Genomic DNA, 16,194 nt, shown 5'->3' on the forward strand with positions numbered 1-16,194 from the left:
TTTCCAATCAATAATTCAGTAAGGATCATGCAGAACATTATTCTCTCATCAAATTAGGATTAACATGCGACCGTTTAATGATCCTCCATTGCTACTTTTCAATATATTCGAACAGGAATGACAAAGTTGTCGAATAGTTGATCAGACAATCAAACTGGCCATAACCCTAGGCCTTCATGATGATTGCTGACACTTTCTCCACTTGTAAACGTAGTTTTCACATTGATCAGTGCCAAAAGCACTTTATTGCTATTCACAGGCCCGATTTCGTCAGTCTTGATCGAAGAATCATTCAATGATTTGTTTCCAATCAATAATTCAGTAAGGATCATGCAGAATATTATTCTCTCATCAAATTATGATTAACATACGACCATTTAATGATCCTCCATTGCTACTTTTCAATATATTCAAACAGGAATGAAAAAGTTGTCGAATCGTTGATCAGATAATCAAACTGGCCATAACCCTAGGCCTTCATGATGATTGCTGACACTTTCTCCACTTGTAAACGTAGTTTTCACATTGATCAGTGCCGAAAGCACTTTATTGCTATTCACAGGCCCGATTTCGTCAGTCTTGATCGAAGAATCAGTCAATGATTTGTTTCCAATCAATAATTCAGTAAGGATCATGCAGAACATTATTCTCTCATCAAATTATGATAAAGATACGACCGTTTAATGATCTTCCTTTGCTACTTTTCAATCTATTCGAACAGGAATGAGAAAGTTGTCGAATCGTTGATCAGACAATCAAACTGGCCATAATCCTAGACCTTCATGATGATTGCTGCCAATTTATCCACTTGTAAACGTAGTTTTCACATCGATCAGTGCCGAGAGCATTTTATTGCTATTCACAGGTCTGATTTCGTCAATCTTGATCGAAGAATCAGGCAATGATTTGTTACCAATCAATAATTCAGTAAGGATCATGCAGAATATTATTTTCTCATCAAATTATGATTAACATACGACCATTTAATGATCCTCCATTGCTACTTTTCAATATATTCAAACAGGAATGAAAAAGTTGTCGAATCGTTGATCAGATAATCAAACTGGTCATAAGCCTAGACCTCCATGATGATTGCTGCCACTTTCTCCACTTGTAAACGTAGTTTTCACATCAATCAGTGCCAAGACCAGTTTATTACTATTCACAGTCCTGATATTGCCAATCTTGATCGAAGAATCAGCCAATGATTTGTTTCAAATCAATAATTCAGTTAGTATCATGCAGAACATTATTCTCTCATCAAATTATGATCAAGATACGACCTATTAATGATTTTCCTTTGCTACTTTTCAGTCTATTCAAACAGGAATGAGAAAGTTGTGAATCGTTGATCGGACAATCAAGCTGGCCATAAGCCTAGGCCTTCATGATGATTGCTGCCACTTTCTCCACTTGTAATCGTAGTTTTCACATCGATCAGTGCCGAGAGCACTTCATCCAGAGCCAGAACTGAATCGCTGATTCCGAGTTTCACTGGAAGTCCTCCACTCTCCGTCGATATCAATCAACGCATCCACACCCCTTCAGAAATCTCCATTCGAGCGACGGGTCGGTGTCCTGTCTAACCGCCGGAACGCAGATATCAGCCCGCGATAATAATAGACAATAGTGAACACCGAGAACGAAAACAAGCCGACGCCGAGGCGTCGTTCCTGAACAATTTCCATTTCGAGGCTGTTGGTTAACCGAGTTAACAGCCAAAGTCAACAGCCAACTTCAATATGCACTTCACCCCTTCACACACGCGGCCTCATTCCCGGGGCACTCGAGGAAGTAAATGTCTGTTATCATTAGATACACTTGCGGTGGTTCTTCAGGAGGACGAGGGAAAATATTTTGCGAAATTTGGTTTCAATGGAAACACTTCACTTGAGCCTATATATCCCGTTCGACGGGTCTCGGATAGGAAGAGGCTCGAAATAGGTCCTATCATCCCCATCGGGATCACTGTATTTTCTAGTAGAACGGGAGCATGTTTTTCGTAGGCGTAGGCGTAGGCGTATCGGAGTTTGAGAGGAGTGAAGTGGAAAATTTTCTCCACATCGGTTTCACTGTGTATTTTCGGGATCCACACAGACTCTGTATCACCTATGAGTATGGGGTTAATATGTAATGGGGTTAATACTGAATCCTATCAAGGAGTTTCAGAACTCTCTCTGAATATTTAAGCAGTTTCTAAGTTTTATGATTTAACTTCTGCAAGTCTTTCTTTAATTCGAATATAAAGGACAAGGACATTTGGCAGTCTGAATGGAATAGGAGCACTATTTTCAACCAAGAATTAGTTACTGATCCCTCGAATAGAGTTCCTGGTTTTGATCTTCCCAGGAAGATATTGTGTATTCTGAATCGTTTAAGAACAGGTCACGGACATTGCAATAGTTGAATAGTATGCTTTTACGATGGAATTGAGTTGAGAGCCCTAATGAGGAATGCGCTGAACCAGAAGAAAGCATGGTTGGTTTGTTGATCATTGTCCAATTTATAAATTTCAGGATAGTTCTAAGGCTATACATGCCATGTTTGAATTGTGTGGTAAGTTTTAGGTCAATTTGATTTATTATCTCACATCTATCTGCTTTGGAACTTGGACTGGATTTCCTCGCAGTGTGAGATGTCCTTAAATCGCAAATATTTCAGTTTTTTTTGTAAACAAATTCATCTCTTCCTACTACACTTACGAAAAGAAAGGGTTTTTTCACTGGGCTTTTTCCCCAAGCTCTTGTATCATACGCAAAATTGTATGGTACCACGTTAGGCTAACCTCTGCTAAAACTGTATCTCAAGTAGATGCTATAATTATCGCTATGGAAAATCATGGCCCGCCTTGGAGTACCCGAAAAATTCTTAGCACTATGTAAAAGCCTTCATACCAACAACACCGCTAGAATACAGCATAATGGCTCTACAACCGACCATTTCTTAACCAACTCTGGAATAAAACAAGGCTGCGTGTTAGCGTCTTTAAAGTTCAATATTTTCGCCATAGCTTTCTCGATAATTGCTGACATGAGTATGCCTGTAAGAGGTGTTAGAATAAGATTCAGATTTGATGGAGGCCTATTCAACTTGAAGCGCCTCAGAGCAAAAACCCGTTCAAAGGTTATCACGGAACTTCAAAATGCAGACGACTGCGCACTTATCGCTAGCAGCCCAAAGGATCTACAGATAATGCTGGACACCTATAAACATATATACGAAGCTTTAGGCCTTAGACTCAATATCGACAAAACCAAAATCCTTGTAAGTCCCCCAGAAAACCTTCAAACACATATCAGCCTGTAGAATGAAACCCTAGAACAGGTTGAGCAGTTCAAATACTTGGGAAGCTTCATAAATACTAGGGCTGACCTAGACACGGAAATACACAACCGCATCAATTCGGCATCACGGGCATTCTGGAAGCTAAAGGTCAGAGTGTTTCAAAATCACGACCTCAATCTGAAGACCAAGACAGCTGTTTACAAAGCAGTCGTCCTCCCAACGCTTCTTTACGGAAGCGAAAATGGACGCCCTACAGGCGACATATTAAACAGCTTGAACAAACGCAACAACGTCATCTAAGACAGATAATACACATCAGATGCAGAAGTCTTGCAACGCACGAGTTGTACAACAATTGATACTCAAGTAACGAGGGCCCGACTCAGATGGAGCGGCCACATTCTGAGGATGCAAGACACAAGACCCCAAAATAGCTCTGTATGGCGAATTGGCAGAGGGAGCCCGGAAACCAGGAGGCTAGTATAAGCGGTTTAAGGATACACTACATCAATCCCTAAAATCAATTAATGCCAATCATAACTGGGAACAACTAGCGTTAGACAGGTCCCAGAGGAGAACTATGGTGCACAGTTATAATGGAGACTCGAGAAGAATACAGCGGCGGCCAGATCTGGTTGGTGACTATCCATGCCCGGAGTGTGGAAGGATCTGTAGGTCACGGTTGAGTCCCTTCAGTCAAAGGAGGGCACACAGTCGCAATTAGCCCCAAGAAATGATAAGTCTGTTCTTTGTTATGCCTTTTTGTAGATTAATTCACGGGACACAGCAATGAATGAATGAATAAATCGTTTGAAACATATAGAAGAAATTTGACGGACATAACCCTCTGAGAAACATTAACCGTAAAGAGGGTTTTGTCCGTTAAATTTCTTCTATCTGTTTCAAACTGTTCTCTCATTATCCTACGTTTAATATTATCGTTTGATATATACTTCTGCAACTTACTCATTCTTATTACTGTTATTATTTGCCGAATCACCAAGAAATCCAAAGAAATATAATCCAATAAATATAAAGTCTTGAAAAAACTATCTATGACCATATAGGTTGTTGTAAGCAAACCATCAATCGAAATCATTATTTCTTCCTTCACGTCAGTGCGTTCATATACGCCAAGTAGTCAAATTGACCATAATTAAAATGACTCATCTTCAAGCCACAAACATCCGAATTCGAGGGTGTATTCATCCACCGCGAACGCTACACGCATAACAGAAAAAAGCTCTCAGAATGATGAATTAAGCTTGAATCGAATGATGCAACACTGACGGCAGTATACACGCAAACCACGTAAATAAAGGTTAAGGGATAACCTCTACGAATTGCCAGCTCTAAATTTTAGCAGGGGTAATAAAGGTACATGATCGGCCTTCAGGATTGCCCGAATCAATTTTATGGGGATTTTTATCGGACAACCATAACCTGAGTAATAAGTTCCGAGGTCCGGTGTATGAGAGATATTGAGCGGAGGCTAAAGACCTGCAGGATGGACCATTAGTCCTGAAATGTTACCTGATACCTGGCGTACAGGCGTCCGAGGTTAACTTCGATAATGAAATCATGCGTGAGAGATAAATTGGCTAGCAGTTCTTGTTGTTCGGATATCCAGTGGGTGATTCGTACATACGAAAGGAGCTGTTGGGTGAATTGGACTTTGTAGGCATGGAGATGCTTCAATGGGAATATGCTGAAGAGTAGCTGTTATATAATGTTCAATTTTTGCGATGAGATCTGCCACTATCACATGCTCGTAGATCAATATTTGACCGAAAATTCCATGCAGTTTTCATTGTTTGATAATGATGTCGCCACCTATCGATCTGTCCTAATATTTATGAACAACCTTTTGTGTCCTGTGGCCTTGTGTGAGTCAATATGAAGAGCAATAGAGTTCTTGAACCCTCATGGAATGACCCTCCACAATAAAAAGAGATGTGGTCATGCAAAAATACCGAATAAGAATAAGATTCAACGGTGAAAACATAGTTTGAAAAACTGGAACAAGTATGACCTCAGTCACAGGTGTGGTCATCCTTTTCCACGTCAATATCTGTAGAATAAACACTGTTCTATGTAGAATGAACACAGTTCTATGGTGATTGTAGTAGATCACTATAAGTATGGAGAGTAGAGAGAAGGAGAACGATCGCCGTACTAAAAATGTGTCCCCGAAAACGGGGAACGTAGGCTAGGAGTCGCTGCGATCGCTACGTTTATCGATAAGGGGTGGGGGATTTTAGCGTCAATTCTAAATTAACAGCCTTCATTTTATTTTAGGTTATGTGTCATCGTGGTTTTTCTGATGATTTTTCAAATACCTTTCTTCAAATCTATATTAAATATGAGTTCTCTGAATTATATGCAATAAAATACAAGTCAAATTATAAAGGGGACTTATTATGAGGTTTATTCATTCCTAATAAATGACGAAATCAATGAAATTCAAAAGAAATCACCGATCAAAAAAAATTTACCTACGTTTGTTCATCATTGTTTATTGAAAACAGGTATGTTAGTTGGTTTACTGTAATCTTCAAAATAATATAAATTCGCAGTGAGGAGTAGTACACATCAAGACAACAAAAGGTAGCAATCTCAGATTTAAAACTTTGGTATTAGAGTAGATTCTGTTTTTAATACTCAGCTGAGAACCGTTATAAACAATATATTATATTATGCCAACAAAATTCTTCGAGAATATCTACTTCTGAACCATGTAGTTTTATTGGTTAGATTCAGAAGATTCCACTTCTCACTAGGGATGACAATTTCGATTTTGTTCATAATGAATCCAACATCTTTCTGATATTTTCATCGCAAAAGAGCTCTTGACACACAAATTGATTCCGAGTCGATTCTCGAGGTAAGGTTTTTTCCAATTTTCTCTCAAAAATGCACACGAAAGTTTTATTCTCCTTTTCTCCAATTCACTCAGCCAACTACAATTAGTTTGAATCAAAATTTCGCCATCTTGTGATGGCAAGCGCTTCTGTTGGCAAAAGCATGAACTACCCTATTGGTACATATTTTAGGAGACAAAAAATCTATGGTCTCAAAGCAGCGATAGTTCTCCTTCTCTCTACTCTCCATAACTATAAGTGTCTCATTATAGAATATTGACCAGAAATTGCTATGATTTAATGGAATAAACATTCAAATCAATCTTCCAGAAGATAAGCCGAAATACCATTCACGCCTTGCCAACAGTGCCTCGACCACCATTTAACCATCAATTTTCATTGATTCCGAATGGGACTAAACATTCAAGGCACTCCTCAAGGAATACCTCTGACCCCGTTCGAAGAATTGGCAGGTTGCACCTCTCAACGTGATTACGCACCCGTAAAGACCCCCGGGAACCTAAAGGAATCAATCCTAATTCCTGCGATTCGGATCTACTCAATCATTCCACGATTTACTCGCGGTCCAAAGCGGCAAAGAGAGCACTCGACCGAAGGCTTGGAATTGACGTTCGCATTTCTCAGCCCTTTGGCCCATCTATGAATTATACGTTTTTTTCTGTGTTCGCGAATTCGGCTGACGCAGCCAACTGCTCTCTCGGCGGCGTCACTTCATGCCAATCGCATTGTTCTTTAAACCGCGACCGGGACATATTTTGAAAGTGAGGTTATGTTAATGGCACGCGATAAATCTGGGACCGCGTTCGCGATGAAAATTCGCCCCTTCGGAGGCTCGGAATGGCCGTGGATTTTTATCTTCGACTGCGACAGACGTACGGATAAATCATCAAGGATAGTATGGATCCCTGAGTGCGGGATTTATGATTTCGAAGACTTGACGAGCCGCTAAGCCTTTTGTCGTTCATAACCGCTGACCTAATCGATAGTCCATTGGAAATTTGAAACATTTCACACTGTATACTACGAAAATATGAGGATAAGACGCTTGTCAAAACATTTTTGGGTTTTGAATCAGCGCTAGATCGTGACCATGAAATTTTAACCACGTATTCTACATCAAAAATAAGGCCCAGTTTGTCATATAAACATATGTCGAGAAATGATTCCTCTCCGAGATACGAAGTGTTAAAATTATAGAAAAAAAATGTTCTTTATTGATAACTTTCACACTGCTTGAAATGTTTTTATGAAATTTGAGACATAGGTTTTGAGAGTCAAGGAGCACTTTTAGCATTATATCATTTCTTTTCTATTCTACCAGTGGCGTTCGCACTGCAGCGAGACTGAATATTTCCAGTTAAAAAAAATGATACGCCCCTGGATTTTCCGACAAAAAAAAATACTATTTAAATCCTTATTTGATTTGGAGCAAATTCGATCTCTTGACTTTTTGCTGCACGAGGCACCGTTTCCGGTCAAAAAAATAAAACACATTCTCATGCATGAAGAATCGCCAAAATTTGATATAGCAAAAATAGTCTTATTATTATGTACCTAGGAGTACCATATCAAATTTTGGCGATTTCTTCATGCATGAGAATGTGTTTTATTTTTTTAACAGGAAACGGTGCCTCGTACAGCAAAAAGTCAGGAGACCGAATTTTCTCCAAATTAAATAAGGATTTAAATAGTAATTTTTATTGTCGGAAAAACCAGTGGCGCATCATTTTTTTATCTGAAAATATTTAGTCTCGCTGCAGTACGGACGCCACTGGTAGAATAAAAAAGAAATGATATTATGCAAAAAGTGCTCCTTGACGTTCAAAACCTATGTCTCAAATTTCATAAAAATATGTCAAGCAGTGTGAAAGTTATTAATAAAAACATTTTTTTTTCTATAATTTCAACACCCCGTATCTCGGAGAGGAAACATTTCTCGACATATGTTTATATGACAAACTAGGGCTTATTTTTGATGTAGAATACGTGGTTACGATTCGGACCACCCTGTATATAGAGATGATGAACACTTTTATATAAACTGTAACTAACAGTACTGAGGAAATATTGAAAATCTACAGCCATATCGCTGAAACATTTATCAATGAAATACTTCCACTCGCCTTCCATTTTCTCCCTATTTTGGTGAAACAGTGGAATTCAATCATAAATGTCGTCGGTAAAAACCATCCTCATAATTTGCTGACAAAACAACAACAATCCATAACACTAACTTGACAGATTACTCGAAAAATGGTACAGCAGAAGCTAAGGATTACGTTTAGACACCGAGTACCAACCTTCGAAATTCCGTAGCCTACTTGACAACGAAATTTTTTGAACGCACGTTATATGCTACAAGTGTCAGAAATAAATATCGTCCCCAAGTGTCAAATATGAACGCTATTAAGTTTAAATATTCCTCGTAGCGCCATTTCCTGATCTGCTGAAAGAATACCCGAATAAATCCCAATGATATATTCCCTGAATATTAACAAGGCCACGAGGCCGCTCTCTGAGAAAATCCAGGTGGAATTAGCGGGGAAAATGATAGGCGTGCGTGATAAATCACACGCTCGTACAGAATATATTACAATCTTCCAGGGAATCTCTAGAAAAGTCCCGCACAGCCGAGGCCGTTGCCGCCAAGTAATCTTATTCTTTCTTTTGGCTTCCTTCGTTCTTTATACTCCGGTGTCAATTATTGGGCAACCTTAGAAGATAACGCTACCAGATTTCGATTTATCCATAGGGGTGAGCCGAATTTTTCTATCGATTCGGTCGAGATTGGGGTTTTTTATGGCTCGGAGGTGGTGTCGTTACTTAAAAACAATTTTAAGCTGTTTCAGATGATTTCTACTTATGAAATTTCACTTCATAAATGATTCAATCTCGGTGTAATTAGTTTGGTATGGTCGAAACCGAAGTTTTCGAGAGATGGTGTCTTTATCCTTTTCAGTAATTCAGTTCGAACTATTTCAATGCCAGTTCGAGTTTTTCGATGAACTTCCAGACGCCTTCCTCTGAGGCGTCCAATTTGCGAGTTGATCCATTCTTTTTTTTATCGACGAACGAGACCTAGCAACAAGTGGGGCCCAATTTTTCGCAGCGCTGATTCTGTGAAAATTTTATAATTCGACGGCGGTTGGTTACGAAATCGCGAAGGGCCCAGGACAAAGGTATAATCTGGGTCTGCGGGGAAATCACGAGGTTGATATCATTTGCATCTCACTCTCCTTTACATGTACGCTAGGTCAGAGTTTCTTGAGAGGGAGCAGATTTATGAGATTCATCATTCTTGGGCCGTTGCTGAAGGAATGCTTCTTCCACAACCTGCTTGAGAATAGATGGTTGGTTTTTAACTTCGATTCATCGTTTCAAATTCAACACAGCTACAGGAAAAATGCTCCTTTCCTACTGTTAAGAGTCAAACAGGTATTGTTGGTTGCAAATTGGTGAATGCGCCAAGTCCTGAAACGCCAATTTGGAACACTATCTTGACTTTTTATTATACAGAAGTATGCTTAGTCGCAGTGCTTTGATCTTTGGGAGGATTTTAGCCTAATAATTCTGAGGTCTTTTTGCATTAAATCGCATAAGGTGCTTTCCAATTTTCCTCTTACTATAAGAACCATGACGTTAGTATAGCCTTCACAAGCTCTGCGTGAGCATATGAAACAGCTCATCCACTACTAAGCTCCATAGAAGGGAAGATAATACTCCCCCAGGAGTTGTTTTGCCAGTGGCTTTAATAGAGGTGGTTTGGGTGCCCACCTATGCCTCTTTTACAGATACATGACAACGATGGAGACAGTAGTGAATAATTTCATGAAAACAAAGAATAGCATCCAGACTCTGAAATTCTCTGCTACCGAACACGTTTAGCGGGAACTTTTTTATGCTAATACTCTCTCTTTAAACACTCCATTGATCCACGGTACTCCCTGTATTCAGGTCTAACGTTCCTGGATCATAGTAGCCAAAAGAACCCCTTCCTAACTAAAAAAAGAATGGTTTAGCATCCATTCCTTCCTTTAAAGTTTTGAGAGTTTAGTGAAGAGGAGCATATGGGGTTAATGATTGAGGAATAGGACTAGTTCGAGTTGAAGTGCAGCTAAGTAGCTCTTTGTAGGGGTATACAATGGGTCAAATGTAGCCTCAGTGAAGAGAGGCATTCCCACCTCCAACAACTATTCTTCATGTTGCAAAAGATCACGAAATTTAAATTTGAAGGATCGATTTCACTATCTTTGTATGCGTCCGAATTTTTCCATTTCACTTCGTCAGTTCTGGGGCGACTCCGATACAGAGTCGGCACCCCAAAGCCAGCGCAATAATAGCCCTTCTCGCTCACCCCGAAACAAGAGGGGGGCCCCCCTGCCACGTCGAAATGTCTCCGAATGTAAAGGATTTTCAATGAAGATCGATATTACTGCAATTCATACTACGTTTCGCGTCGTCAAGAAGTTCATGGTGATCTTTACGGGGAGGATGCACGCTTTAGTGAGCGCCCCCGTTGTATGAGTCACGTCTTTCGGCAAACGGGAGAAGGCAGAGGGCAAAATGTCAGTTACATCGAGGAGGAATAAATCAAAACATCGGGCTAATGGTGAAATGAATGCTATTCCGATAGATTAAGTATCGAGGATACTTTGAGTTTTCGGGGAGTATCGACCTTACGCTGAAATTCATATTGGGAGGGTTGATACAGCGTGTTTCACAAGAAATTGACCCCTATCTCTAGGATAGGTGGAAAATTTAAAGATGATTGGGGTTTTCGGTTTTCTGTTCTCCATCTATCCTAGAGATAGGTTAGATAAGGGTAAAAATTTGGACCAATCACCATTTGAAAGTTAACTTTAACGTGAACACTAAAAAGTCTCTCAATTGGGCACATATTTTTCTCTTAGAACATAGATATATGGAATGGACATACAGTGCTACAAATAAATGTTTTGTAGTACACACATTCGGTGTTTCTTTGTCTAGCATGACACTAATGCAGTGGCGTAATATTGAAAAATTTACATACTTCCTATCTATTCGTATTGAAAATTGATGTGACACTGATATCCGAGTCAACTGTCTCAATTGGCGACACTAAGCAACTATCTCACTCCAGTCTTTGGAATGAAAATTTTCCATTTCATGTATCTATGTTCTAAGATTTTTCTGCACATTACACATTGGAATTATCAGGACAAGATATTTAATTGTATTGTACCAGGTGGGCCAACGAAAACTTTACCTATTTCAACAGTAGAGTTGGGGTCAAAAGAAACCCTTTTTTCCTATACCAATTTTCCGATACGGTCTGATAAAATATATAGCCATGTTAAGTTTTCATAATGAGCTGTGCTGGTAAACCAAAATTACCTTCAGTATAGCTAGCTAAGTCTGTGACTCTACACATGGTCATAATGAGAAAACTGGAAGACGTTGGTGATATCTTCTGTTCGAAAAAGATTCATCAAATAAATGAAAAACTATATTCGGAAATTCATTTCATTCGATAAAAACCGTTTGTGAGATTTTTATGGTTTTTCAACAGCCTGTATCTCTCAAACCGAGGCGATTCAGTAAAAATCGTAAAGGAAAAAGTGTTTCTTTCGATCTCAAGAATCTACTGTTGTAATATTTGTAGGAGTCAAAGACTCCCCCGTTTGAAAATTCCACTTACGTAATAATGGTCTGGGGGTGGAGCGTCCACTTTCTCCTCCTTGAATCTTTTCGTACGATCGAACAAGAAACCATTACCTCTCATAACTTCTTGTCCCATGTAGTCAGCTGGTCCTGAAAGACGAATATTAGAGTCGGTAATAATTCATTGTTACGAGAAACATACCGGGATTATCCTTATGAGGGAGTATAACTGTTTTCCTTTCCGCTGTTTCGAGGAATGGGAGCTTCTTTTTATTATAAGAAGTTTTATTTCTATTTTTGTTGAAGCATTCCGTAATGGCATATCTCGTTACAGGTGGAGCCTAGAAAGTAACATCCCCAATGTAAATGCATTCGACATTCTAAGCGATAGCGATCAACTCATGAAATTCAACTCGTAAAATAATGGAATCAATTCTGTCTTCATCACAAATAAAACCCATTTCGAAGAATATGTGGAAATGAGTGGAAAAGTATTTGGATATTCGAAAGAAAGCCATGGAAGAGCCTCAAAAATATAGCCTCACACATGGGCATCTAGAAGAATAAATTTAATTCAAATGTGAATATCTGTTCGAATTGTAATTCTCATAACTCATAAAGTGATTACTTTTTCAAGGAGTGTTTGACTAGATATTCGAAAATTCAACTCATCAAGAGGGCAAATTTTCCTTCAGGAAAGAATGGACTGAAAAGTAGGTACTAATACCATTGTAATCATTACTTAACGCTCATATACAGTGCTGTTTCTCATCGATTACTTAAATCTTTCCTTGATGGTTTGAAAATTAGATTATATATCATTAGATATATGGAAATTGGTAGGTCCCAAATTGAATATTATTCTTCAACGTCTAGTGCAAGTGTAAACATCGAAGGAGTTTGCTGGAATCGAACTTTGGAAACATATATTTCACGTAGGCAGAAAGTGTCATGATTCAGAGACCGGGATTCATTACAGCGAGAGCCACAAAGGCACCAAATACACGTGTCCGAGCCGATTGTTAATGGGACATTATTTATATTTATCTATGGTTATGGCTGGACATTATATCGTTAATTGAAATGTCGGTCCACCACGTTAATCGTCTGATTTACGGATGCATACAGTGTTTACGACGTATGACCGCGATGCTATCACACGGCCACGTTCAATTTAGACTTTATGTATGGAAGAGTCGTGTTTTCAATGGAACAAGTTCCTGCGTGAATTATGAACCGTTGGGGTCGACTATCGTGCGTTTTCTGACATCGTGAACGCGGGAAGAAATTTATAGATGAAAAAAATAAAATTCGGAATTTCAGAAAATCTATTATTTCTCTTCAAGAGTTGAAAATTTATATTCCAAATGTGTGTTCCAAATGTATAATTCCGATTTGCTAAGTCAGATTTCTGAGTTACAAGTCGGAATTCCGAATTGTAAGTCAGAATTCTGAGTTACAAGTAGGAATTCTGAGATACAAGTCGGAATTCTGAGATACAAGTCGGAATTCTGAGTTACAAGTCAGAATTCTGAGTTCCAAGTCGGAATTCTGAGATATAAGTCGGAATTCTGAGTTACAAGTCAGAATTCTGAGTTCCAAGTCGGAATTCTGAGATACAAGTCGGAATTCTGAGATACAAGTCGGAATTCTGAGTTACAAGTCGGAATTCTGAGTTACAAGTCGGAATTCTGAGGTACAAGTCAGGATTCTCAGAACACTCGCGAACACTTTATAGGGATTATTAAGGACTAACGGCCAGTTTCATAATCAAACTTAAAGCCCCTTCAATTTTAAAGCTTTTCTTTAACCCTGCCGAAACTGACACTAAACTTTATGTGACTTTGAACTTGATTATGAAACTGGATGGAATTTCGATAAAGTGCTCGAATCACTTAGCACTGAGAAAGGTTTAGGAAAGTTCCCAGGAGCATAATTCTCGGGAGTACAAAAAATGCTTTCACAAGCACTGAGCATAAAGCTTTGGGACAGCTCAGCTGGTGGAACCGAAGAGAAAAATTGAATATCATTCCATTCATCCAAAATTCCTCCAAGAAGCCAAAAACACATTCACGGATCAAATGCAAAATAACAAAAGTCATTAGACCTATTTTAGCCCTCTTCCTGCCTTGCATCTCAAAATTCCGACTTACAAGTCGGAATTACGACTTGTAGGTATCTCAGAATGCCGACTTGTATCTCAGAATTCCGACTTGTATCTCTGAATTTCGACTTGTATCTCAGAATTCCGACTTGTATCTCAGAATTCCGACTTGTATCTCATAATTCCGACTTGTATCTCAAAATTCCGACTTGTATCTCAGAATTCCGACTTGTATCTCAGAATTCCGACTTGTATCTCAGAATTCCGACTTGTATCTCAGAATTCCGACTTGCAAGTCAGAATTCTGACATGTATCTCAGAATTCCGACTTGCAAGTCGGAATTGTTCATTTGGAATCTTTTGTTTGTGCGGCACTTGAGCGCTTTCGTAGTATGTGGAGTTGGTTAATGAGAATACAAAGTACTGAAAAATTGAGATTGTTTCTTTCCTTCCTTCAAGGTTTTTTTGGAGTAGAGCCTCAATAGGAGCAATGAACTGATTTAATCAGTTTCCCTTGGAGGAATCATAAAGGTGTATGATTATCGCCTGGACATAACCAAGGATTACGATTCTCTAGCTTTCCTTATTTATCGACTGCTAACAGTTTTAACGCCCCCCTAAAGAGATCCCCCACCCCAGGTCATAACAAATCCCAGCGAAAACTACACATATCATTGCTTGTTAGATGAACGCCCTTATACGTCGGCACATCACCTCAGATTCATTCCCCGTATCCAGGATATATAAATAACGAACGAGTTCTCCATCCCCGCGCCCCTTCCGCCGATCGACAATTTCCACCCCCATGCGACAGACCATGTGCAAACATCCAAGGGTGTCGCACTACGATAATTGAAATATATTGTTTAACTTTTGATCATGGTTTTGAATCGCGAACGGTTCTGGGGGGCGGCTTGTATACGAATGATTAATTAGACCGGTTCTGATGGAAATGGGGCAAACCGTGAATGGGAATTGGAGATATTTACCCCCGACCCGTGTGGAGGAAAACCTCTTCTGGTGATGCGTTGTTTCGACAGAGTTTCTACGTTTCGAAACTGTGCTAAGGAATTCCGCCAAATCCTTCCATGGATCATCTGATCGATGAAGTGTCATGAGTATCTGAATTTCCCTATTTTCAATTAATATTCAATACTATACAGGGTGAGTCTCTGACTTTCAACAGTAGAGTCTTGAGATCAAAAGAAACACTTTTTTCATATACCATTTTTTTCGATTCGGCCCAGATAAAAAGATGTATCCATTTTAAGTTTTCATAATGAGCTGTGCCACCCCTGGAAAAACAGAATAACCTTCTGAATAACTTGCTAAATCTGTGACATTACACATCTGTGGATCTCACAAACAGAGTTGTATTCAGCCAAAGTACACAATTTTGCAAATTTCACAGATATTTTTCAATTTTTGAATATCAAATTACACGAAAACATCCCATTGTAGGAGAAAATATAAAGAATAATACTTCTATTTTACTTTACGTTCAAATATTCATTAGTTAGAGTCGAACATAGTTTCAAGAGTTGGGTTCTTTGAATTTTTGGTATTTTTAAGGTACGTAATGGTCATAATGAGAAAACTGAAAAGAGGGGGTGATATCTTGTGTTCGAAAAAAATTCATCAAGCAAATAAAAAACTATATTCCGAAATTCATTTCATTCGATGAAACCGTTTGGGAGAAAGAACCAAAAATAACATTTTTTTATGGTTTTTCAATAGCCTGTACCTTTTAAACCGAGGCGATTCGGAATAAATGGCAAAGGAAAAAAGTGTTTCTATTGACCTCAAAAATCTGCTGCTAAAATATTTGTACGAGTGGAAGACTCACCCTATATATCGATACATTTTATTATTTAACAGTGTTACAATAATTATAAACAGTTATACAGGATTAGAACTATTTAGAGGGGGACTACAGGGATATCGAAAACTGTTAGAAATACAGGGTAGCTTAAATTACGAAAAAGTCCTCAAGGATGAGTGGGTGGGTGTGAACAGTTCCCAAATATCTTTGATGGTTCCTGAGATATCTCGAAAAAACTGAAAATCAAGATTATAATTTTTTCTTCATAACTCATTTGTTTTTGTAGATAACTACAGGAAATTCAGTATGTAGTTATAATCTCATATAGTGATTATACTGGTATACTACTTTTTTGTGATTTAAGCCACCCTTTATTTTTAACGTTTTTCGATATTCCTATAGTACAGTCAGCCTCTGAATAATTCTGACCCTGTATACCTTTACAGGTAATTACTTCT

The 16,194-nt window shown here is 38.7% G+C and overlaps 1 protein-coding gene across 1 annotated transcript in view; it reads right to left on the reverse strand.

Moving 5' to 3' along the window:
- LOC123312320 (sperm-tail PG-rich repeat-containing protein 2-like) overlaps positions 1 to 16,194 on the reverse strand; it is a 41,191-nt gene that overhangs the window by 12,531 nt on the left and 12,466 nt on the right. Inside the window, exons 7-8 of the mRNA XM_044896686.1 lie at positions 12,013 to 12,151; positions 11,848 to 11,960 (exon numbers count right to left, since the gene is read on the reverse strand). Coding sequence (XP_044752621.1) covers positions 11,848 to 11,960; positions 12,013 to 12,151 — 252 coding nt within the window. The remainder of the gene's footprint in view (positions 1 to 11,847; positions 11,961 to 12,012; positions 12,152 to 16,194) is intronic.

The sequence above is a fragment of the Coccinella septempunctata genome, chromosome 4 (assembly GCF_907165205.1).
Source record: "Coccinella septempunctata chromosome 4, icCocSept1.1, whole genome shotgun sequence".
NCBI lineage: Eukaryota > Metazoa > Arthropoda > Insecta > Coleoptera > Coccinellidae > Coccinella > Coccinella septempunctata.